The sequence below is a fragment of the Piliocolobus tephrosceles genome, chromosome 17 (assembly GCF_002776525.5).
Source record: "Piliocolobus tephrosceles isolate RC106 chromosome 17, ASM277652v3, whole genome shotgun sequence".
Lineage (NCBI taxonomy): Eukaryota > Metazoa > Chordata > Mammalia > Primates > Cercopithecidae > Piliocolobus > Piliocolobus tephrosceles.
The window spans coordinates 46,401,759-46,427,772 of NC_045450.1; the positions used below are offsets into that span (position 1 = coordinate 46,401,759).

Sequence of the window (26,014 nt, forward strand, 5' to 3'; positions counted from 1 at the left end):
CCTTAAGTGAAGTGACAAATAAGATTATACCTGTAAGAGCAAAACAAATGACTAACGGAGCAAGGTACACCTTCATTAATAGTAGTTAACAATCACAACTAATGTTATTGAACTTGATGTACTAGTTTCTCTGATAGCCTTGGATATTCAAAGATAAATAATTTAGGATGAGAAATGCATATGAATCAAATGAATTAATATGTCTGCTAAAATTACTTTCAATTGCAATGGGCCAGGCATAGTGAAATGCAAACTATGGCTGCTCTACTTTAAATCACATGACACTCCTATGATATTGATATTATCATTCATATTCCACAAAGCAGGAAACTGAAACGTAGAAACAAGAAACGATAAGAAACGATTCTCCCACAGTCACACAGCAAGTTGGCGGCCCAGTCAAAATTCCAGCAAAGACCTCTCTGCCCAGAACTGTATTCTTCAGTGCAAGAAGTGAGAAGGGGAATCGAAAATGAACAGGAGGAGGTCAGAAGGAGTTAGCTGAGAAAGGAGTAGATTTTAGACTCAAATCAAAGAGTTCTTCAAATATTTGTCCTCTCTTACACAGATGATTTCTAATGTGCTCAGTTTGCCTTAGGAAAACTAAGACTAATTAGTACCATCTATATGAACTGTTAACTATTCATATTCAATTCCTGATACAACTTGATAACCATTTTACATGTCAGCAAAACTGTCAGATTAATGTTACTGTACATTTTGGTTCATCTCAATGCTGAAGTATACTAGAGATTCTCTGTCATCCTAGTCTCTCATATCATGAGTTACTGAAGGAAAGTGACACGTTTAGTGTTATGTAAAGGGTGGCATGATGTAGACAAAGAAATGAACTCAAAATAGTTCTTAGTTCTCCAATGTTCATTTTAATGTATAGAAATGTTTTACCCCCCTTCCCTTTAGGATATAAATATAGATACAGATATAGAAATACCCCATCATGGTAAAAGTTTAAAAAATAATTTCCATGTGATGTTTGAGAATTAATGAGCTAGTATTTGTAAATTGTTCAAAGCAATATTGCAATTGTGAACCTGGAGTGGTTTGGTCAAGCTTTCTACTGCTGTCTTAGGGAAATTATTTCTATCTCATTTTGTCTTATTTTCTAAACTTGAAAAATTGGTCTAATAATCCCTGCCCTTTACATACCTCAGAGAGATGCTACAATAATTAATGAAATATGTGTAAAGAGCTGTAAACTGGATGAATTAAGATATCATTGCCATTACTCTATTGAATTCTTCCAATAAAATTTTCAGTAGAACTATGACCTTCCGACCTTTGCCAATAAGGCAGACATGAAAATGTAGTAATAATATAATTTTAAAAGAGGTCTTTGTTGTTTAAATTAAGTGTATAAATCAAATGTCTAAATCTCAAACATATCTGAGAAACTATGCAATTTTTCTGGGAAAAAATAATGAATGCATGACAGGATCAAGAAGTCAACAAAGAGATGATCTTCAAATACTTTAGGCTGACATTTCAGTTTGTCCCCTCAACACCAGTTGAGATTATTGTCATTATAGCCATGATTTCAAAGATTTAATAAATAGACAATTATGGTTTGTTTCTCCTGAAATTCATCAAAATTAGTTGAGATACTCATTCAGCTTTTCCCCACATCTGTTGCTTGGCTGTGTCTGGGTAAAATGCCAGTTGATTTAATTTATCATTTTTGTTCCAGATGTTTTGGCATCACATAGTTATAGACATATAATTGTATTGAAAAATGCTCTCAGATTAATGTAAGAGAGCTCCAGTGTTTTCTTCCCTCTGGGCTTTAACTGCAGTAAGAAAAGAAATAGCTTCATTGTTTTAAAATATAAAACTAAATGAAAATTTCATCTGCCTCAACACAGTACAATAATAGACTAGTAGAAATTTTTCAAATTAGTTGCTCTTCTTTCAGAAATCCAAGGCTGATTCCATGGTAGAAGAGAGAGGGTAAGGCAGACAGAAATGATAAACAAAATAACAAACTAAATCTAGATACCTGCCACGACTCCATGTGATATTGAATTGAAAACAGTCTATTGATATAGAAAGAAAGATCTGTGGACATTTTAATTCCACCAGGTGCTAGCTCAGAGACCTTGAGGAAATCATTTCCCCCTGTATATTTCAATTTTATTTATTTATTTTAATTTTTTATTTTAATAGCCTTATGGTTACAGGTGGTTTTGCGTCACATATATGAATTGTGAAGTGGTGAAGTCTAAGATTTTAGTGCAACCATCACCCAAGAAGTGTACATTGTCCCCAAAACATAGTCTTTTGTTCTTCACCTCCCTCCCACCCTACCCCTTTCTGAGTTTCCAGTGTCTATTATACCAATCTGAATATTTTTGCATGTCCATAGCTTAGCTGCCACTTACAAGTGAGAACATGTGGTATTTGATTTTCAACTCCTGAGTTACTTCAAGTAGAATAATTGTCCCCTGTTCCATCCAAATTGCTGAAAAAGATATTATTTCTTTTTTATGGCTGAGTAGTATTCCACGGTGTATATACATATGCTACATTTTCTTTATCCATTCACTGTTCGATGGACACTTATGTTGATTCTATATCCTAGCAACTGTGAAGCATACTGTGATAAACATACACATGCAGGTGTCTTTTTGATATAATGACTTCTTTTCCCTTGGGTAGATACCCAGCATGGGATTGCTGGATCAAATGGTAGATCTACTGTAATTATTTGAGAAATCTCCATACTGTTTTCCATAGAGGTTATACTAGTTTGCATTCCCACCAGTACTGTATAAGCATTCCTTTTTCATCACTTCCACACCATCTATTTTTGTTTGTTTGTTTTTAACTTTTTAATAATGACCATTCTGGCTGAGGTAAGGTGGTCTCTCATTTGTGGTTTTACTTTGATCTCAATTTTATAAAATGGAGATAACACAACCTACCTACTTCAGTATCTATTCATCACAATATTATGTGTAAGGAAATTATGCTAAAATAGTTAATACTCGTTTGTCCTGTGCAAGTTACTTATGTTGTGAAGAGAAGCTTAAGGCCAAGTTTATCCTGGCATTTTAAAATGCAGACCAACCTTTGAGCTGCAAGCATACTTCACCGTTGGGGTCCACGTACGTGCTTTGGATAAAACAATCTGCAGCAAAAGGAGAGAATGGGCATTCTATGGAGCAAGCCATCAGACATCTCGCCCTCTTGAAGAGTATGGAAATATCCATATTCTAAATTATATTTCTTCTGCTATGCTGACACTACCCAGTGTCTACCAAAATGATTCCTGCATGACTTGTGGGTGTATGCGACACTATTCATACCATTTCTAGGTAAAATAATCACTCTACAAAACTGATGGTGATTTTTGTGTGAGCAACAGAAGCTATGATTGTTAGCATTGTCACAGTTTGTATCGCTGGAATCAATCTGATGTGTATCTGTGCTTGCAAAATGAATATTAGTTAAGCACGTTCTAATTATGAATTCATGAAAAGTCTTAGGGTTGAAGAATTACTTGACATCGTCTTAGTTGAATGATCTTCAGGAAACAAGTCAGCTGTCTGAATTCTGGCTACATCACCTGAAACACAGGATAATAATACCAGCCATGGCCCATTTTATATCGTTGTTTTGAGGCTTCACTGTAGTAAAGAATAAAGAATCAATGTACAATGTATAGGATATCATAATGGAAATGTTAAGAATTCCTGTTACTAACATTAAAAAAAGTAGGGACGCCAAAGTTATTCTTCTCTGGCAAGAACCTTCGTTCATGACAGAATTTTTCAAAATGTCAGTAACCTTGCTAGGTTCACTGAGATGTAGGGTTTTGTCCTCAATTTGGTAGGAACAGGAATTTTAGTCTGTCAGCACATTCCTAAAGTGAATGTTGCTTCAGCACAGACATGCATTAGCCAAGTTCTAAGAAGACAGTCACTTAACAATAAAGCTAATTTGTTAAGTTACAATAAAAAATAAAATGTCTGCCAAAAGCTTTGGAGTGTGGCATATTGGTAAGGCAGAGGATCTGCCTCAAAGCCTGGCTCCAGCAATTATTTGCTGCAAAGTCTTTAGAACTCAGAGAGATACAATAGCTACCCAATTTTCTCCTTCCTGCAGTGTTGATAATAGAATTCCCCACGACATGGGGCAGTTTTGTAAAGTATATGGGTGATTCTCTTCAGAATGCTTTGTGTCAAGCACTGAGAAAAGAAGGCTCAAGAAATGGTGGAATGGTAGTTGTTATTACTATGGTGGTTATTATTATTATTGTTTAAGTAAGTATATATTATTGCAGCTGTTTCTAAAATTGAATAAAATAATCACCAAAAGTGATTTGAAAAGCATGGTGTTAAAGCTATGAGGGTAAGATGTGTAATTTAAATTTTAGTGGCCTTATACACTGATAATCTGCTCCAGTTCCAGAGGGCTGATCCCTAGAAGAGCACTTCAGGCTTTCTCTCTCTCTCTGTCTCTCTCTTTCTGTCTCTCTCTCTCTCTCTCTCTCTCTCTGTCTCTCTCTGGCAGTGCCTGGATGAGTTTCCCCAGTTTCTATCCGTGTGACCCTATTAATTGCTCTGAAAGGGTAATACAAAGGAGTTATCAATGGGTGAGTCTTGATCTGGCCTGGGAACAACTTTGTCTCTTGAGAAGGCAACCTTATTTGGTGAGCCCCTAAAAGTGTAAATTATAATGTCAATGTTTTTCTTTTGGAGCTACCTTCATTTTCACTCTGCTCTTAACAATGATTCGCATTTATTGAGTGCTTAATAATTACTCCATACCAAGAATCCTAATAAAGACATTATAAGCATTACTTCTTTGAACAGCCAACCAACACTTTACAGGTAATAAACTGTTTCCATCAATGTTATATTCAAGATATATTAATAGTAACAATCCTTATTGTTACTATATCTCAAACTAATTACCTCAAGCTAATTGAGAAAGTAAATGCCTTTCTAAGGCATCAGTACTCAAACAATTTGGTCTCAGGGTCGCTTCACACACTTAAAAATTAATGAAGAACTCCAAAACCTTTTATACATTAAAATTTTGTTATTGAGTTATACCTCTCAATATTTACCACATTGTAAGTTGAACACACACACACACACACACACACAAGAATATAGAAGCACAGATTCCATTAGCCATTGAGCTAATGGCTCAGTATGATATTAACATGTGCTATATAGTCTGTGAAAAAGTATGCTTTCAATTGCGAGACAGACGAAGGCAAATAGTGTTGTCATATTATTATAGAAAAGTATTTCAACCTTGCAGAACCCTTAAAAATGTCTCAAAGACTCTAAAGATCCCTGAACCACACTTTGAATATTATGGTCTTAAAGAATAAAAGTCTGTTGCCCCAATTTCCCCCAATATGTTTCAATTACTCACTTTAAGACTAATTACTATGTTAGATGCATTATACAACAACACAGAAAGAGATTATTATCTGCACCTTAATGTGATAAAACTGAGGTTTAAAAGGAATGAGTACTTTGACTAACACTGCATAACTTCCCAATATCGTAGTTAGTTTACAATCCCATATCTTTCTGTCTAAATCTGTGCTCTTCACTATCATGCAATATACAGACACTAAAGATTTATCAAATAGAAATGCAAAACAAAAACTTAGTAACTGTCTCATTTCATCCACATACTGAAGAGAATTATGATGTTCAAAGGTACAATTACAAAAATCCCACAGATTGAATCAACATTTCCCAGATGGATTTATTTTACCCACCTCTTTGACTTTTAAAATTAGATGCTTCTATTGCAGGTAAAATTATTATAACATGTGAACATTAAAAAGAAAGATCAAACTATTCATGTGAAAGTCACAATAAGCCAAACTTCATGACCAGACTACACTGGATAAAATAAACATGCCATATTATATGACTGCTAGTTTTATGATTTTGCAATCAAGTTGATGTAAGCAATGTGATTCCTGGATGTTTTATTCCTATATGTATATTACCTAATATAGGACCTGGCGACTTATGGTGCACTTGAAACTCTGTATAAAGATGAACCTTGTTTAGAGGATGTTTGTCCATCTGTCACACTTAGTAGCATCCAGGAGTAGAGAGAGTTCAGACCTTGACATCAAATCTGGTGGATTCAAACCTCCCTTTATTACATCTATGGGCTTTTTCTTGTGTCCCGGCTTTCCTGTGTCTCACATGACACATTTCTAAAACAGTGTTGAGGTTACATCCATCTAAACATTGTTATGAGGACTAAATGAAACAAGAAATGTAAGTACACAGAGACCAGCATTCTGCTTGGGATTAAGTAGCATCTTAAATGCTGGTTTATTTTCTGTTCTTTATTGTCACATGCAGATATCATTTAATGTTACAGATCTAGACATCGAACCAATAGAGAGCATGAAAGGGCAGGTGTATGTACCGCTTTTTTCTTCCACGCCATTTCCCTAAGTCATGATTCTTATGATGTCCAAGAAACAGCTTCTCCAGCCATTATTCAACCAAAGTTAGGCCTTGGGTATCTATTTTTGCTGAGGTTTCCTTGTTAGTCTATTACTCATTCCTAAAGCACAGTCTCCAGATGGACATACAATGAAGTCTGTCATAACCATAGCTGAATGAAAGAGACCAAGATCAACATGTTCCTCCTCTGTATCTAAAAATGTCCAAAACTTCCTGGATGGCTTCATGCTGTTCCCTTTGCCACTAACATTCTTGCTTTCCTTCTTCCCTTGCCACATGGTAGTATCTAGATTGACTGTGAAGGGCACCAGAGAAACCATCATACAGAAATCATTTCTTCCTCTTATTTGTGGTTTGGATGCTTTCTGTCTCTTTCAATTAAACAATTTAACTGTAGTCCAAAAGTCGCCCTCTCTACTACAGAACTTTCACCTCCAGTCCAGGAACTAGGTCTTCAATAATCTACATCTGAAGTGCCTAGGATAGGGGGGCAAAAAATGTGTTCAACTCACCAATGTTTTTTGTATTCACTTTGCAATTACGTGGTACACTTAGTAACTGGTTTATTAGACCTAAAAACTCTTTAAGCTGGACACTACTGAGGACAAAAGCAATCATACAGAAAGCAAGGCTCAAATAAAAAGATACCAAATTCAGCACTCACTCTCACAAAGGTCTCCTATTTAAATGCCAGGGGCCATTTGTAGAATATATAATTGCCTTTTAATATCCATGTCTAACCAATCATTTTTAATAGGTATACAGATATTCACAGATTTACTTTAGGTATCAGTTACCCTGAGAAGTCACCTGACACATCAATTTCTGTATTATCTTCTTTTTATATCTTTTCTTAAATAAACAAATGTGGGTTTCTATGGTATTCTGTGGAGTTCAGCCTTTTGTTTCTTTGTAACTGCTACATAATTATATTGGAAATGTGAAAAACAGTTCAGCAGGAAATCAAATGCTGGCTCAGTATGGGTATTTTTATATCCAGAGATACTCAAATATGAACCAGCAAAGAGATTTGGATACTATGCCTCACACACAAATCTAATGACAACCTGTATTTAAAAGCCAGAAAAAAAACACTTTTTGCTGACCAGTTTTTCTTTACAATGTATTAGGGCTGCTTATGTGTTTTACTAAACAAAAACAAAGCTTGGACAGAGGGGCTCTAAAAATTCAGAGTCCTTTAAACATCAAGCTCAGAGCAATCTAACTGAAAGAACAGATTGATGAAGATTTGTCATTGCCATTGTTAAAAACAGTGCTTGCTAATTGAAGACATGTTTATGCCTAGTCACATATATATGTACACACACCCACATGCACACATATTCTGTACATCAACTCAAGTGATTACAGGTTTTTATTGAGTACTATGGTTTCTTTTTAACCAATAAGAAATAAATTATATAGGCCGAGAAAAGTTTTTCTTTCCTTTTTTTTTCAATAAATTTATTTTATTCTTTTCTTCTTATTATTATTCTTTAAGTTCTAGGGTACATGTGCACAATGTGCAGGTTTGTTACATATGTATACATGTGCCATGTTGGTGTGCTGCACCCATTAACTCGTCATTTACATTAGGTGTATCTCCTAATGCTGTCCCTCCCGCCTCTCCCCACCCCACGACAGGCCCCACTGTGTGATGTTCCCCTTCCTGTCTCCAAGTGTGCTCACTGTTCAGTTCCCACCTATGAGTGAGAACATGCGGTGTTTGGTTTTCTGTTCTTGCCATAGTTTGCTGAGAATGATGGTTTCCAGCTGCATCCATGTCCCTACAAAGGACATGAACTCATCCTTTTTTATGGCTGCATAGTATTCCATGGTGTATATGTGCCACATTTTCTTAATCCAGTCTGTCATTGATGGACATTTGGGTTGGTTCCAAGTCTTTGCTATTGTAAATAGTGCCGCAATAAACATATGTGTGCATGTGTCTTTATAGCAGCATGATTTATAATCCTTTGGGTATATACCCAGTAATGGGATGGCCGGGTCAAATGGTATTTCTAGTTCTAGATCCTTGAGGAATCGCCACACTGTCTTCCACAATGGTTGAACTAGTTTACAGTACCACCAACCGTGTAAAAGTGTTCCTATTTCTCCACATCCTCTCCAGCACCTGCTGCTTCCTGACTTTTTAGTGATTGCCATTCTAACTGGTGTGAGATGGTATCTCATTGTGGTTTTGATTTGCATTTCTCTGATGGCCAGTGATGATAAGCATTTTTTCATGTGTCTATTGGCAGTATAAATGTCTTCTTTTGAGAAGTGTCTGTTCATATCCTTTGCCCACTTTTTGATGGGGTTGTTTGTTTTTTTCTTGTAAATTTGTTTGAGTTCTTTGTAGGTTCTGGATAGTAGCCCTTTGTCAGATGAGTAGACTGCAAAAATTTTCTCCCATTCTGTAGGTTGCCTGTTCACTCTGATGGTAGTTTCTTTTGCTGTGTTGAAGCTCTTTAATTAAATCCCATTTGTCAATTTTGGCTTTTGATGCAATTGCTTTTGGTGTTTTAGACATGAAGTCCTTGCCCATGCCTATGTCCTGAATGGTATTGCCTAGGTTTCCTTCTAGGGTTTTTATGGTTTTAGGTCTAACATTTAAGTCTCTAATCCATCTTGAATTAATTTTTATATAAGGAGTAAGGAAGGGATCCAGTTTCAGCTTTCTACATATGGCTAGCCAGTTTTCCCAGCACCATTTATTAAATAGGGAATCTTCCCCATTTCTTGTTTTGTCAGGTTTGTCAAAGATCAGATGGTTGTAGATGTGTAGTATTATTTCTGAGGGCTCTGTTCTGTTCCATTGGTCTATATCTCTGTTTTGGTACCAGTACCATGCTGTTTTGGTTACTGTAGCCTTGTAGTATAGTTTGAAGTCAGGTAGCATGATCCTCCAGCTTTCTTCTTTTGGCTTAGGATTGTCCTGGCAATGTGGGCTCTTTTTTGGTTCCATACGAACTTTAAAGTAGTTTTTTTCCAATTCTGGGAAGAAACTCATTGGTAGCTTGATGGGGATGGCATTGAATCTATAAATTACCTTGGGCAGTATGGCCGTTTACGTGATATTGATTCTTCCTATCCATGAGCATGGAATGTTCTTCCATTTGTTTGCATCCTCTTTTATTTCATTGAGCAGTGGTTTGCAGTTATCCTTGAAGAGGTCCTTCACATCCCTTGTAAGTTGGATTCCTAGGTATTTTATTGTCTTTGAAGCAATTGTGAATGGCAGTTCACTCATGATCTGGCTCTCTGTCTGTTATTGGTGTATAAGAATGCTTGTGATTTTTGCACACTGATTTTGTATCCTGAGACTTTGCTGAAGTTGCTTATCAGCTTAAGGAGATTTTGGGCTGAGATGATGGGGTTTTCTAAATATACAATCATGTCATCTGCAAACAGGGACAATTTGACTTCCTCTCTTCCTAATTGAATACCCTTTATTTCTTTCTCCTGCGTGATTGCCCTGGTCAGAACTTCCAACACTACGTTGAATAGAAGTGGTGAGAGAGGGCATCTCTGTCTTGTGCCAGTATTCAAAAGGAATGCTTCCAGTTTTTTCCCATTCAGTATGATATTGGCTGTGGGTTTGTCATAAATAGCTTTTATTATTTTGAGATATGTTCCATCAATGCCGAATTTATTGAGAGTTTTTAGCATGAAGGCCTGTTGAATTTTGTCAAAGGCCTTTTCTGCGACTATTGAGATAATCATGTGGTTTTTGTCTTTGGTTCTGTTTATATGCTGGATTACGTTTATTAATTTGCATATGTTGAACCAGCCTTGCATCCCAGGGATGAAGCCCACTTGATCATGGTGGATAAGCTTTTTGATGGGCTGCTGGATTTGGTTTGCCAGAGTTTTACTGAGGATTTTTGCATCGATATTCATCAGGGATATTGGTCTAAAATTCTCTTTTTTTGTTGTGTCTCTGTCAGGCTTTGGTATCAGGATAATGTTGGCCTCATAAAATGTGTTAGGGAGGATTCCCTCTTTTTCTGTTGATTGGAATAGTTTCAGAAGGAATGGTACCAGCTCCTCCTTGTACCTCTGGTAGAATTCAGCTGTGAATCCATCTGGTCCTGGACTTTTTTTGGTTGGTAGGCTATTAATTATTGCCTCAATTTCAGAACCTGCTATTGGTCTATTCCGGGATTCAACTTCTTCCTGGTTTAGTCTTGGGAGAGTGTAAGTGTCCAGGAAATTATCCATTTCTTCTAGATTTTCTAGTTTATTTGCACAGAGGTGTTTATAGTATTCTCTGATGGTAGTTTGTATTTCTGTGGGGTCGGTGGTGACAGCCCCTTTATCATTTTTTATTGCATCTATTTGACTCTTCTCTCTTTTCTTCTTTATGAGTCTTGCTAGTGGTCTATCAATTTTGTTGATCTTTTCAAAAAACCAGCTCCTGGATTCACTTATTTTTTGAAGGGTGTTTTGTGTCTCTATCTCCTTCAGTTCTGCTCTGATCTTAGTTATTTCTTGCCTTCTGCTAGCTTTTGTATGTGTTTGCTCTTGCTTCTTTAGTTCTTTTAATTGTGATGCTAGGGTATCAATTTCAGATCTTTCCTGCTTTCTCTTGTGGGCATTTAGTGCTACAAATTTCCCTCTATACACTGCTTTAAATGTGTCCCAGAGATTCTGGTATGTTGTGTCTTTGTTCTCATTGGTTTCAAAGAACATCTTTATTTCTGCCTTCATTTTGTTATGTACCCAGTAGTCATTCAGGAACAGGTTGTTCAGTTTCCATGTAGTTGAGCGGTTCTGAGTGAATTTCTTAATTCTGAGTTCTAGTTTGATTGCACTGTGGTCTAGAGACAGTTTGTTACAATTTCTGTTCTTTTACATTTGCTAAGGAGTGCTTTACTTCCAACTACGTGGTCAATTTTGGAGTACGTGCAATGTGGTGCTCAGAAGAATGTATATTCTGCTCATGTGCAGAGACACACAGAGGCTCAAAATAAAGGGATGGAGGAAGACCTACCAACAAAGGGAAAACAAAAAAGGCAGGGGTTGCAATCCTAGTCTCTGATAAAACAGACTTTAAACCAACAAGGATGAAAAGAGACAAAGAAGACCATTACATAATGGTAAAGGGATCAATTCAACAAAGTTTTTCTTTCAAGCATGTAATTTTTAAGGAAACCTAGACTGAAATTCATGTCTATTTGACTGCAATGTACCAGTTTTTTCCCCTACACTTGTCATCCACATCTCCCTTCTCCAGCCTAATGTTATGCATTCATTGTTAAATTATGGCAACAGGTGTGGAACAGACTTCAGCATCATTCCGGGCTTATTTGAGAGGGCAGCAGGAGCACTCAAACTTCAACTTCAGCTCCTCATTTAAACTCTATTTTATTTTAAAATTTCAGAACCCAGAGGTTTCTAAATATCCAAATTCCTCTGGAACAAGGATCACAGGTGCAAATGTTACATTCCTAACTCTCATCTGGACCGCCCCGACCTAACCACTCCATGCAGTTACTTCAGTGGGGATGAAAGTCTACCAGTAGTATCTCATTGTGTTCAAAACTCTTTTACAAACTGGATGAAGGAAGGCTGTGGAAAAGTTGGGCCATCTTCTCTGTAATCTGATTTGTTAGTATCACTCATGGTATGTCTTAATAGCAATTGGGTTTTCCCTAGGAGAAGTGAGATGCAAAATGTACAGAAATTAGTCTGAAAAGTGAGACAAAGCTAGGATTAAATCCAATGAGGCTGAGCTCTGGTATCTTTATTGGATGAATTAACTGAGGGCATTAATACATACAGTTATTGTGAAAATTAAACATGCTAAAGAGCACAGAAAGGGTTAAAATGCTGCCTAGCACACAGTAAGCTGCAACACTTTTAATTCTAATTATATTTGTCCTTGTTGTCAAGGCTTACGATCTCCAGCAGAATTTGCTTTTCTTGTTTCCTCATTAGTTTTAACCAGATGCCAATTTCTGTTTATTCAAACTCCATCTCTAAAGCAGGTTTCGTTTTAGTCTGAATTAAGACTGCAGGGATTATAGCTATGGTTCTCAAGGCATGGTCCCTGGACCAGCAGCATCAGCCTCACACAGAAACTGTTAGAAATACAAATTCCTGACCAGCAAGCTATGCTTTAACAAGCCCTCCAGGTGATTCTGACGCACCAACAAATTAAGAAACATCTTTCTTTCCTATTCTCTATGTCGTAGACTCACTACTCCATTCATAACCTATTCTGCTCTTTGAATGCTAATATCCTGGACCCTATATTTTCCTTTTTCAATGCATTTGATGGGCCGTTTTAATGTGGGGAATGAGATTATTTCCTTGATATGGCACCCAAAGGCAACCATAGTATCACCTAACTGAATAGGCTTTACTTGAACTTTCCAGCCATATCTACTTCACATTCCTGATTCCCCTCATCTTCAGAAGATATCCGAAGCTCTTCTCCTGTTGATCACGCCATTTTCTAATTTTTAAATGCATCTCTTACTGCTACTTCCCAATCCTGATGAAAACACCTACAGAGACTCTCCACAGAGAACACTGTCTCTCCCATGTAGTGGAAGAATCTCACCCTATGCCACACTACATACATGATGTTTTTGTGTGAATGATTTGCTAGAGTTTTAAATGCGTGTCTCTAGTCTGTTGTCTCCACTTTGCAAAGCTTAAAGGAGCCGTGTCTTGTTTTCTAAGTGCTCACCTCTTAAAGCACAGTTGGTGCACATGGAAAACTTACAGAAATAAGCTGAATCCTATCTGTATTGGGTATTTGTGTATTGTTTATAAAATTTTAGAGAAATAATACAGATATGAGAAGATGGGAGTACTATGTTTTTGGCAAGAATTGCTCTGTGAGTTTTGGCTTTGTGGACCTGTGGCACTGGTTCCACATCTCAGAGTACAGTTCCTCATCATTCCTCCAAGGAGCTCAGTGCGGCTGAAATAGACAGAGCTTCTCAAGAGACCTACACAGTGCCTGGCCCAAAGATGCTGCTCAAAGGATATTAGTTTCTTTTTTCTTAGCAAATTTGAATTCCAGGGTGGATAGAATTAGCAGCCATAAAAGGAGTGGGCATAACTTATTTTTGTGATAAACAGCAAAACCTTTGAACTTGGGTGACATGTGATATGACTCCTTGTCCTACAGAGGCTCTAGGAACCAGAAAATATCAGCACTACAAGTAAGTGAGTAGAGTAACTGACATCCTGACAGCCCAAATTAGATGGAAATCAAGTTATCATTTAAACGTCCACCATCTGGCTAAAGGGCTACCTGACCCAGTACTGAAATGCCAGGTGGGTGAGGGTGGATAAGGATGGAATTGGTGCCTACGTTTAGCCCCAGTCTCTAAGCTTTGGATTAGGGATTCCTGGAATCAGAAAACGTGCTGCATTTTCATTCTTTCGGCTTTGCTGCTTTGTAACCTGCTTGCATTTGTTCAATACAGATCAGACTAACTGATAAACGGGCTTGTTGGGTAATGAAGTGTGGGCTGGCATTATTCAGGGCTTGCCTCCAGGCTCTCAGAAGGGAAGAAAAATCAAGGTTCCAAGATCAGAAGCCTGACTCCTTAGGGAGACAGACAGGGGACCCGAGGGTCCTCTCTGCCAGCACCTTCCTCATGGTCTCTAACTCCCAAGATTGGTTAATATTCTGTGGGGATTCTTCCCTGTGGACACAGTCAGTGCCCCACAATTTTTCTACAAGGAGAGCACAGTTCCTTCTGCCCTTTCTGTCTCAGCTTCAATCACTCAGGAAAAAAAAAAGACTTATAAAGATCCATAAAAGCCATAATGCATGTGTGCCTATCTGCATGGGATTTTTAACAAAGAGCTGTGTAGGGTATATTAAAACAAAGATCCTCCCTGCCAATCAATTAATAGTGTCTGTTTGGAGTTAGAAATCACCAGGGTTCTCCCTCATAATACTAATTCATTATATCCTTTCTTCATTCACTCATTCATTTAACCAATATTTATTGGGAGCCCCAAAGCACTATGGTAGGCCCGCAGGATAAAACAATAATAAAATGTTACATGAGAACATGGAACTTAACTATTTCTCCCCTTAGAAATTTATTTTCAAAACCTCAACCAAATTCATAGCTGTTATAAGCCTTGAATAGTCATTTAAAATAAAATAAACATGTAAAACAAAGTGAGAACTTATAACAAAGGAACCAGATCCAACCAGGTTATCAGGAGATAATAAATAGTAAGTGCTAACACTTACAGTAGCATGTATGCAGCAGAAGTTGTTCTGAGCATTAAAATGCATTAATAGATGTAATTAGTTAATACAAATAGCTATTTAAGATGAAATTATAAAGAATCTATAGTTAACCAATTGATGGCTGTTAGAAACATTGTGTCCACACACACCTATAGTGTGGTGGCCCATGCCTGTAACCCCAGCATTTTGGGAGACCAAAGCTGGTGAATTGCTTGAGCCCAGGAGTTTGAGACCAGCCTGAGCGAAATCGGGAGACCCCATCTCTAATTTTAAATAAATAAATAAAAAATAAAATAAAAAGACAAAATAATAAAAAGAGAAACATTGTGTTCAATCCTTTTGGCCAAATAAATAAGGGGTTGGAGCAAAGGATTTTGACTATGCATGCATTATCCTGAGAAGAAGATTCTGGGAAGAAAGCAGGAGAGTAATCATGTGGAAACTACAATTCAATATCCCTCAGTCCTACATACTGAGATTCAGCCTCCCAGTCTGAAGTATATTATTAAAAAGGAAAAAAAAAATGGCCATATTATTTCTAACTCCTCTCATCAAGAGATGACACTTCTCTAGACCTTGTATCTGCTCTTGATCATGTGGCTTGTTTTGGTCAATGAACTATTATCAAACAGGATGCAAATAAAGGCTTGTAAAGTGCTTACTCAATGGGGCTTCCTGTTGCTTTGCTGCTTCTTGTAACATTGAGAACATAATTAAAAAGCTAAGCTAGCCTGCTAGAGGATGAGAAACAAGCTGTGTCTGCTAAGGCACCCTGGACTAAACAGCCCACCATATAAACATATGAGGCCAAGATTGACTTCCAATCCCACATAAGCCATCAGCTGACCAGAAAGAGTACCAAAATCAGTTCAAACCAAACGAACTGCTCAGCTGCTCCACAGAACCAGAAGAAAAACATTAGGTTAAGCCACCAAATTGTGTCATGATGTAATATGTAGCAAAAGTGAATTAATACATATTACCATCTCCATACGATATTTGAGCCCTCTTTCTCTCTAAGCCCAAGTGGATTGAATAAAGGAAGAAAATGAATGACAAATACAATCTTTTAGATATAGGACTGAGATGATAAGGGATGTAAGAGTTGGCAAGCACCAGGTTTCACCTGAAAGAGGATAGAGAGGAGGATAGAAAAGGGAAGGCAGAGGGATGAAAGAGAAAATACAAAGAATATTATCGAGTCCTTACCATAAGCTAGGCTCTGTTTATGCACTTAGCCTGTGTTATCTCATTTAACTCCATAACAAACTTCAAAAATAGCCATTGAGACTTACAGAGATTGGATAAGCTATTTAAGTCACATTTAACGTATGTTTGACCCAGTGTTTTCGCTGGGGCAATTTGGCTTCATAGCTTATGTCCCTAACTAATAACCTCTACTATAACTCAACAGTTTATGTCCTTAACTAATAACTTCTATCGCTATAAAAAAGTTGTTATAGAACAATGCCTATGACCTTGATTTTGGATGAGGAAAGAGTTTTTAAAGTTGCCAATCTGGCCAGGATACTTGGGACTGACAGAGGAGAGAAATGCTCCTATTGTATATACATAATTGAGGAAAATTATGTCCTTCAAATAATCCCAAAATGATACATTCCTGAACAAACAATTTGAGAGATTCTTGGATTAAGTTGGATAGTTTTGCTTGATGACAAACATGGTCACTTTTTGGCAAATTCTTTTTAATTATACAATAATGATAGAATTGAGTTCATATTATGATTAACACTATAAAATTGGTATTAGCATTGACATTATTATCAAGTGTACCTTAAGTTAGGCAAGATTATAGCACTTAAATATATTTGCTCTTCATCAGACATCTCTAAAGGTGCACCAACACATTCCCCATTGTACTAGGCTTAATACTTCAGTGACAAAATAATCTGTACAACAAACCCCTAGGACACAAGTTCACTTAAGTTACAAACCTGCACATGCACCCCTGAACTTAAAACAAAAGTTTAAAAAATGCATTACCCATTTTATAGATATCAAAACTAAGCCACCACAGAAGAAGTTGAGTAGCTTAACAACAGAGTGAGCATGGATAAGTGAAAAAGCAATGATTCTCACCTAGCAAACAGATTTACCAGCCTGGATACTTAACCACTATCTTTTTCCCTTCAACTGCTGGACTGATAACTTCATTTTCTCCTCCAAGTCCTAATGACTTCTCCATCCCTAAAGAATACCAAAGCCTGAGGGGTAAATCAACCCAATATTATCCTATCTTTAAAATCTGTTCAGGTATCTAGGGTTTTCCCTACTTCCTTTTATCTGGTACTCCAAACCTGGAGATGACCATTTGCTATGAGTGGCCAGTTAGCAGCAACTTGCACCTGAAAAGCTAGCATTCATGTTTTCTGCTTACCTTCTTTCTATAGTTTGTCTATAATTGTTAACAGTAAGAGTTACTGTTGTGGCTTTGGAGAGGGTGGTTTATAAAGAGTGACAAGGGCAAGACGTAGGTATAGAAGCCCTCTTACCTACTCTTATTTTTTAGCTTAGGACTGATAGGCTATTAATCACACTGACATCCTAAAGGAATGCCTGGCTAAAATCTGTTCCTCCATTCTCAATCCACATGTTCTTTCTAAGTAGACTAGAAGGAACAAGGGCAGGAAAGATGAAAGGAAGAGGTGGTAGGAGAAAATTAGTAGAATGGTTGCAGAACAAAGTAAAAATCAGGGAGAAATTCCCAAGTCAAGTCTACTGCTACCTACGTCACAGGGATAGCCAAAGAGTCACAAGGATTAGAATAAAACTGACATGGGCTATGCACAAAATTATATCCATTTTGTGCCTGCATCATTTATTTCCTTGGACTTGGAAGGATATGGACCCCCATTCTTCCCTGTAGGAAATCATGCTTTGGATGCTGATTCCCTCCCCAGGAACCTGTAGCTTCCCTTTTGCTTTCCCATATTTTAGTTTTCACTTTCCTTCACTGTATTTCTCTTTGCTAAGAACAATGATCTCCAGCTTAGACTACCTGCATGCCTATCTAAAGTGAGGGACCTAGATAGGAACTTGCCACATGACTATATTCCCAGACAGGCTTATCAGTCTTACTGCTGCAACCTGTGTGATATTTAGGAGTCCCTTAACCACCTCTGTACCTAAATTTCACTGCCCACTTTAGGCTCTTATCACCTCTTCTCGTCCATGAGTGTTATCTAACTCAATAATAGCTTCTTTGCAACTATCACCACTTCACCCTGCACAAGGGAATGGCTATTGATATTATGGAGCTCTCACTCTATGTCATAGGCAATAGAGAGAGATGGATATATATTAAGCACAATCTTGATATAAAATCTAAAGTCTTTAGTAAGCATTTGCCTGCCTCATTATGAGGGCCGTTTCTTAGCCATTGATCAATCTACCATGCCTCAACCAAGGGCAAGAAGAAGGTCAATGAACAAACATATTGGCTATGCAATGCAGAAACATAACTGCACCTAGAAGCAACACACGGGCCATAATTACCAACTATTTTGTTGTGAAAAGGGGAAGGGGAGCAGACAAAAAATTAAATAAATAATTTTTAATGAAACCATGATTCAAAGCCCAGCTTAAGGGCTGTGTTAACCATAAGAACATACACCATGTCTCCATCACTTTCTTAAGATTGTAGGTAAATTATTTGCTAAGAGACATAGTACTAACATTTTTATTTCAATTCTCACTATACCCACAAGTTTAAAGAATAATCATCTTCATTCACAGATGAGGAAACTGAGAGTAAAAGAGAAATAATGTGCCCAAGGTTATATGACCAAAATGTGGCAAGGACTCCAACTGTATACAACTCCAGAACCCAAGATTCCTCTAAACAATGAACTCCCTATAAAGATATATTTTTTTCTAAGTAGCCTGGGTTGGACAAAGCAATTATTCTGGCAACTGGGCCCCATGCCAGGAAAAAACAATCCTTAAGTGCTATAAAACTAGCGTTTTCCCTGGGAGATTTAACCATCATTAGTGAAAAGCTTCATTTGCAATAATGTGTGCAGCCCGCTGTAGTGGGCCAGAGAAATACATGATCACTAACTCAAAGAGATTAATTTAATGGGCAATTATATGCTTCCTGCTTTGAAATACTTTCAGGTAACCAATAGTCATGTACTTTCTGCAAATGCCATGCCAATTGCCTGCTCCCAGGTACAGAGTGTCAGAATTTTGCAACTTTCTATTCCACACCATCACGTTCTCTGAAGGACACTTTAAAATGAGCATTCAGTGCATCTACAATGCCCCTGCAGAGAGTCTATTCTAAGCAAATTGATTCCCACATTCTCAGTATTCTTTACTGTCCTATGGTTATATTCAGCATGGGAAAATTTTTTTAAAAAAGACCAAACGAACCAATAATGCCTCATCTTTCTTTGCCTCTTTTTGCAATACTGTCAAATTTTAATGATCGTATATTTGTGTGTGTGTGTGTGTGTGTGTGTGGGTGGGTGTGTGGGTGTGTGTATGTGCATGGTGAGGGAAACAAGGAAGAAGTTGTGAGAAGTAAATTCCTGAAACTCTCCCTTGAGATTCTAATTTAATAGGTTTCAAATGAAGTCTGGACTATTTTTTATTTGTTTGTTTTAGGCAATTTTCTAGGCAATTCTAATCAATGGTCTGCTTTGAAAAACAGTCCCATAAAATGTAGTATGCTGTGTTCTCTATTCTATGTTCTTCAGTTTCCTAATCTATAAAATGGGACTAGGATTCTGGTTTTAGAAGTTCCAAAGCTCTGCTATGTTTATTAGGCAATATTCTTACTCTGCGTAATAAACTGGGTGCTTGTTCATTCCTTCATCGCACCCTTGTCCTTGCCCTAGCCTTCTGCTTTGCACAGAAAAATGGTTTCATTCACTTGATTCAGGTAATGATGTAGCACTATCGGAAGCTAAAATTGAGCAAGAAGATGAAGAGGAAAGAAGATAGAAGTGAGGTTTCTGTGGAAGGTGTTTAAGGACATATATTCTGCAGTTAAACAAAGGTCTGATCCTGTACCACCACTCCCATCCTTGCCCTCTATGAAATTTTGAAATTTATGAAATTTTGAAACATGTATCTGAGTTTCTTTGCCTGGAAAATGCTTATAATAATAGTAGTCACTTTTCAGCAAACGTTATGAGAATTAAAGGCATTGAAGGGCTTTCTCAGTTTATTTTCTCATTGTTTTCATTATTCAACTACGTTTACCTTAAATCTTCATCATCATGGTAAACAGCAGCCATGCACTGTAGTTTCAGGGAATGGGCTTGCTACTAGCAGAGACAGCAGAGATATACTATACAAGCCTAATCTCTTGTTAGCACATGGACATCTACCTGCCAGCTCAAGTGATAAGATGTGCCAGTTGATCATGTTGACAAATTAGATCTACTACCACTGAAATACTTGGGTAATAAACACAGGGAAGCATCTCGGCCTCGGTTAAGTGAATCTGACACAAGAGGATAAAGAATGACATCTCCATTCTCATTAAGAGATAACAGATGAACTTCACTAAAATCCACTTTTTAGCCTAATTTCATTTGTTTAAATCTTTTGTCTGATGAGATAGCATTCTGAGAGTCATTTTAAATTGTTCTCCCTGGAATGACTATTTCTTTATCATTATTAGAACCTCCCCCTATGGGGTTCTGTTATTATGAATGGTTTTAAATATTCATCTCAGATGAATTCTATAAATCTCCCTTTAATATTTTTTTCCCCCAAGACATGGTGTGTGGCTTTGGAAGATAAACATCATATGATGGGCTAAATAATCAAACCAAGTCAAAACAAGTTTCTAAGCTATGTTCATAGTAATTTCCATTTTTTAAATTTCTCTGTGATCTCATGATTTCTACTTCCCTTTATGATTAAGAACAAAGGTGGTTTAATTGTACACTTAAAGTTTTCAAATTTATGCCACCCCAGCTAGTATTTCACAGCTAAAATTTAAAGCTCTCTTCTGTATTCTCCCCCTTGTTTGTTCTCAGAAAGAAATCTGCAAAAATTCAAACAAAGTCAGACAGATTTTTAAGCTTAGAGTCTAACATTTCTTAAGATGTTTAACATGAATTAAGCTTGTTTCTTGGCCAAAATGCACCTGTGTGGTTTGTTTAGTTTTCAATCTCTGACAAAAAGAAAAGAAAAAAAGTGAGACAACTCCCATCAACACCGATTTGAAGGGAATCAATGTATGTATGGGCACATATTTTAAATTCTCTGTGGTTCCTGAGCAAGCTGAGGCTCAGCACATGAGCACAGGTACAATGTGTTCATTCTCCATGTGGAGTCAACTGTAAACCTGAATCTGGGACATGATTGTATCACTTCTCTAAAAACATTGACAAAATTTTATCTCATCTACTTTTTATATTTTCAGTTATTTGGTTATATTGTGTTTATAATAATAATATTAATACCACTTAAAAATATTAACTAGTTATTTTACTAATATACACAAAGTCTTGATTTTTTTCATAGGTATTTTGAAGCAATTTTTATATCATATCCTCATTGAAGGAGGTCAGTAGCTGCATTTATTTTCACAGCATCAATGTGGAATTGCTTGAACTCTCAACATTCATCATCTTCTTTCTTACCTCTGTGCCTTTCTTTATGGATGTATCAGCAGGTTCCAATTTACCCTTTGATATGCAGGTAGTCCTAGGGGCCACTGGAAAGAAAACTCCAAGAGGAGCAGGATTTATGCCTACTTTACTCCCTGCTATATCCTCAGTCACTAGATGAGTGTTTAGCAATAGTAAAGACTTAATAAATAATTATTGAATGAATGAGCAAATGAACATCTTCCCCGACTTAGCTTGGTAGCCTTGTCACCCTGCAGCTAACAGCTCAATGCCCTGGCACAGCTGTTTTGCTATCTGTCTTTCTTGTCTAGGATTTCTCAAAAACGAGTACTTTGTTTCTGGATTGTCCTGAAATGTTTCTTAAGCAAATGCTCTGTGTATTCATTGCTTTGAGCACATTTTGCTGATAACTGATAAACCTTGATGGATATTTAAGTAAAGGAATCTATCTCATTTTAAAAAGGTGGCATAGGCCTTGTGTGTGGATCATGTTTATAATCCCAGCAGGAGGATCAGTTGAGGTGAGGTGCCCGAGACTAGCCTGGGCAACATAGTGAGACCCTGTTTCTCCAAAAAGAAAAAACAATAATTAGCTAGGCGTGGTGGCTTGTGCCTGTAGGCCCAGACACTGGGGAGTCTAAAGCAGGAGGATCACTTGAGCCCAGGAGATAGAGGGTGGAGTGAGCACCCTCAAAGAGCTCTCAAAGAGGGTGGAGTACCTGGGCAACAGAAAGAGAGATCTGTCTCAAAGGTAACATGAATTAAGTTTAACTCTACTAGATTGTGTTTTCAGTATATGAGAAAATTCTTTAAAAGTAGTTATTGACTATACACATTAAAGAAGACTGTTTTTATTAGCTTTTTATAAAGCCTTAAATCATAGAAATAGATACAGCTTTTCTGAGAAGCTTAAGGTGATAATCAGGCTTCAACATGGTAAATTATTAAAAAATTATGTCTACATCTTTCTAAATGAGGTTGACACTTCTAATAAACCAAAATCACCAGATGGCATGCTTTATTTGCTTCTTCTCTTCGTGTTACAAGGGGAAACTACCATCAGGTTAAGACACTAGAGAAGAAAATACTACTCCTAAGGCAGGAAAAACACCAAAGTTTCCAAAGCTCTGTCTCTATCCAGAGCCAGAGTTTGGTAGTGTGGAAACTACATATCAACTTGACTTCATGTTCTCTGCCTGCACTCAAGGCTGCTATAAGAAACAAACATTCTTCACTCTTGAATCTTCACTCTTTCACCCAAGAGTTCTTTTTATAAGGCTTGGTAGAGGACATTTTCCTCACATCACAAAACCAGAAAAAAAAAAAATGTTTCTCTCCTGAACACATGGATTACTCTTTTTTTAATACAAACAAATTAGTCATTTTTCACAGAGATATTTCCCCTGTTTTTACATTAGCTGCCAGAGAGTAGAGCGGATTTTAGGCCATATTTCCTATAGTTATCATCTATATTTCTCTATACGGTATGTGTGCCCATGAATCTTTCTTAACATTGATTTTTATTTTCTTATTCAAATTCCCTTTACCCCAACTCTCTTGGAATTTATTGTCTCCTTTGAATTTGTGTACAACTTCGACAGACTCATCCAGTCCTTTATAAAAAGAAGATATTCGGATAATAAGAAACGTGTATTTTGCTAGGAAGTAAAATGAACATCACGTCCCTTTTCCATATTTTTGTGTGATGAAAGTTGATAAAGTAGATGTAAGCTCTCAAACACAGTGTGGCACCAAATTTCACCATATAGCTATTGTTTAGAGACTCCATCATAGTTTTATCAAGTGCAAAGAAGAAAAAACAAATAAAAAGATTAACATGTTATTTTAACAACCCTAGACTCTCCTCCCCTATAATAAAATAACTCAAATGTTTTAACAAAATTTATGAAAAAGATTACATTGAATTTATATTGATACAATTTTAAACATTCCATGATTACTGTGTAAAATACATTAGATTGTAAAAAACAAAACAAAAAATTATCTATTATCTCTCCTACCCAAAATAATATTGCTAAAGCTTCCGTCTATATTTTCCACATGTATGTGTGTATATGTATGATTTAAATATGTAATTGTTTCTATATTGTATGTACTATACTATATGTATATGTGTGTCCATTTAAATTATAATGTACAGTTCTTGACTTTTTTACATACTTTTTTTTTTATTTCTGAAACAGAGTCTTGCTGTGTCGCCCAGGCTAGAGTGCAGTGGTGCAATCTCGGCTCACTGCAAGCTCCGCCTCCCTGGTTCATGCCATTCTTCTGCCTAAGCTTCCCGAGTAGCTGGGACTACAGGCGCCCGCCACCACGCTGACTTAATTTTTCTGTATTTTTAGTAGAGAAGGGGTTTCACTGTGTTAGCCATGAAGGTCTCGATCTCCTGACCTCATGATCCACCTGCCTCGGCCTCCCAAAGTGCTGGGATTACAGGCGTGAGCCACCGCGCCCGGCTATCTACTGTTTTATACTAAATCTTTTCCTCTTACTTTAAAATGCAAAGCATTGTTTTTAATGGCTGAGTAATGGATATAAGAATGTTTCCTTCTCACATATGCTGAAACATTTCAGTAATTTACCACGGTGTAAGTTATTCTGTGTTGAGATGATACATTCAAAGGCTCCTTGGGAACAATAAACTAAGTTCCAATGCCAAGGTATCTAACAGAAACAAGGGCTGCTTATCACGTTATTAATAGGCATAAATTGAACTCAGTCACACAAGGAAGAAATGAACAAACCCAGGCACTTACTAATTTCAGTAGCAATGATTGTTATGTTGTGCCATACACTCAATTCTCTGTCAAGTGGTGTTGCCAGCGTTATCTTCCCATCGTCTGCATTAATGTTGAACTGCCTCTCCAGGTCAGTGTGCCGGTCGATGGAAAACCTACAAAACAGACACAACTGTAATCTACTTCAATGTTTATATGATCCATACATTCCACAGCAGACCTTTAGTAATCCTTGGAGAGCCATAGTTGTGAAGTCAAACGAATTGGGAAACTCAGTGGCATCATAATTTATAAAACAAAATGACTGAATGAGGCACAAAAACTTAATAATTATTGTCCAAGGAGCAATTAGCTACATATGCAACATGTAGGTCATAAACTGCCATCAGTTTCAATAGATAGCATCTTCAAAAATGGATGCTGATGAAGAGTTAATTGGACAATCCATCACATTTATTGGACAGCTTATGATAATTAGCAGTTGCCACAAAATATCATATAAAACAATGAATTCAAGCCCAAAGCAGGATGGCACTAGGCAGCACGTTACGTATGGCCATTCAAATAAAATATGTATTTTGTTAAACTTTCATTTGACTATACCTCATTTATGGGATTTCATTTTGTTGTTGGTGGTGGTTGTTTTGTTTTATTTTGTTTTCATTTTAAGTGTATATTTAGGTTTTCTATTAGTCTCAGTCCATAGAAATTGGATTGTTGTTGATTCTATGGTTGTTCTTAAATAGTTGTTTATTCCATAGTTAAGGTTTTTTAAAAGTTGGAATCTATATTTTAACATATTTAAGCACTACAGTCTACTAAATTAAGAATTTCAAACGGACATATTAGTAGTTCTTTTATCAAGCAAACTCATTCAGATAAGAAAATACGTGAGATGTGTGGTGTCTGGAGCAAACCGCTTCTCAGGACCACTAAGTATCAGGGTAGTATCAAGACAAAGAAAAGAAATTATTTTCTCATGACATTTATTAATATCTTTTTTATACACCAAGATTAGTTTCCTGGCTATGGAATGCTGGACCCAATAATCTTTAAGTTTTAAAGACTACAAGGAGGACTTAAAAAGATTGGCCCATAAGTAAGCAGTGATGCACTAAAACAGGATAGGATGGAGGCCCAAAGAAAGATGTATGCAATTGCGTTTCAGGAAGAAAGACTGAAGAAGGTCTTCATGATTGAGTTGATGGCTTAGGAAGTGCACATGAAATCTCTCTATTCATTGATAATCAATAAACTCAAATTTGAAGCATGGTCCATGCCACTTAACACTGAGCATATTTCTTATACATGTTCTTTATAGATACTTATTATATGACAAAGAATAAGACTACGCCATTATAAGAAAATAAAAAAGAAAATTCTCCATAATCCTCCAACTATAATTTTGCAGTTAATATTTTAGTAGAGTTCATTAAAAACATTTTATATGTATGTATATGAATATGCATCTACCAATTTATACCTATACCTACCTATAAAGATGGCTAGATAAATAACTATGCAGCAAGTTACTAGTTAGATAGTTGGATAGGTACAGATAGATATATGAATGGATTTTTCCTTCTCCTTTTAGCTATTTCTTTTTCACTAGAGAAAGTATGCATATCATCTATACTAGATTCAAAGGCCATTGTAAAAAGATCTTCTTGTTAAATCCTGCCCACCAAAGAAAAGCATAATTTAAAAGATTTGGAATAATAGTTAAAATGACTTAATTTTATTGGCAATTGTGTATTGAGAAATCATTTGAAAAAAATAATTACAAAATGACATAATAACTGCCCATTTATTAATGACTTAACTACAAATAAAAACTAAGACATTGACTTGTACCTATACACTAGGCATCTACAAATCCACTCCCATCCCCAATCCCCAGGATACTGAAGAAATTCAGAGAGAATGTAAGAACTAAGA

The 26,014-nt window shown here is 36.7% G+C and overlaps 1 protein-coding gene across 1 annotated transcript in view; it reads right to left on the reverse strand.

Moving 5' to 3' along the window:
- Positions 1 to 26,014, reverse strand: part of CDH8 (cadherin 8) — a 382,964-nt gene that overhangs the window by 117,699 nt on the left and 239,251 nt on the right. Inside the window, exon 11 of the mRNA XM_023209860.1 lies at positions 24,095 to 24,231. Within this exon, the coding sequence (XP_023065628.1) occupies positions 24,095 to 24,231 (137 nt within the window). The remainder of the gene's footprint in view (positions 1 to 24,094; positions 24,232 to 26,014) is intronic.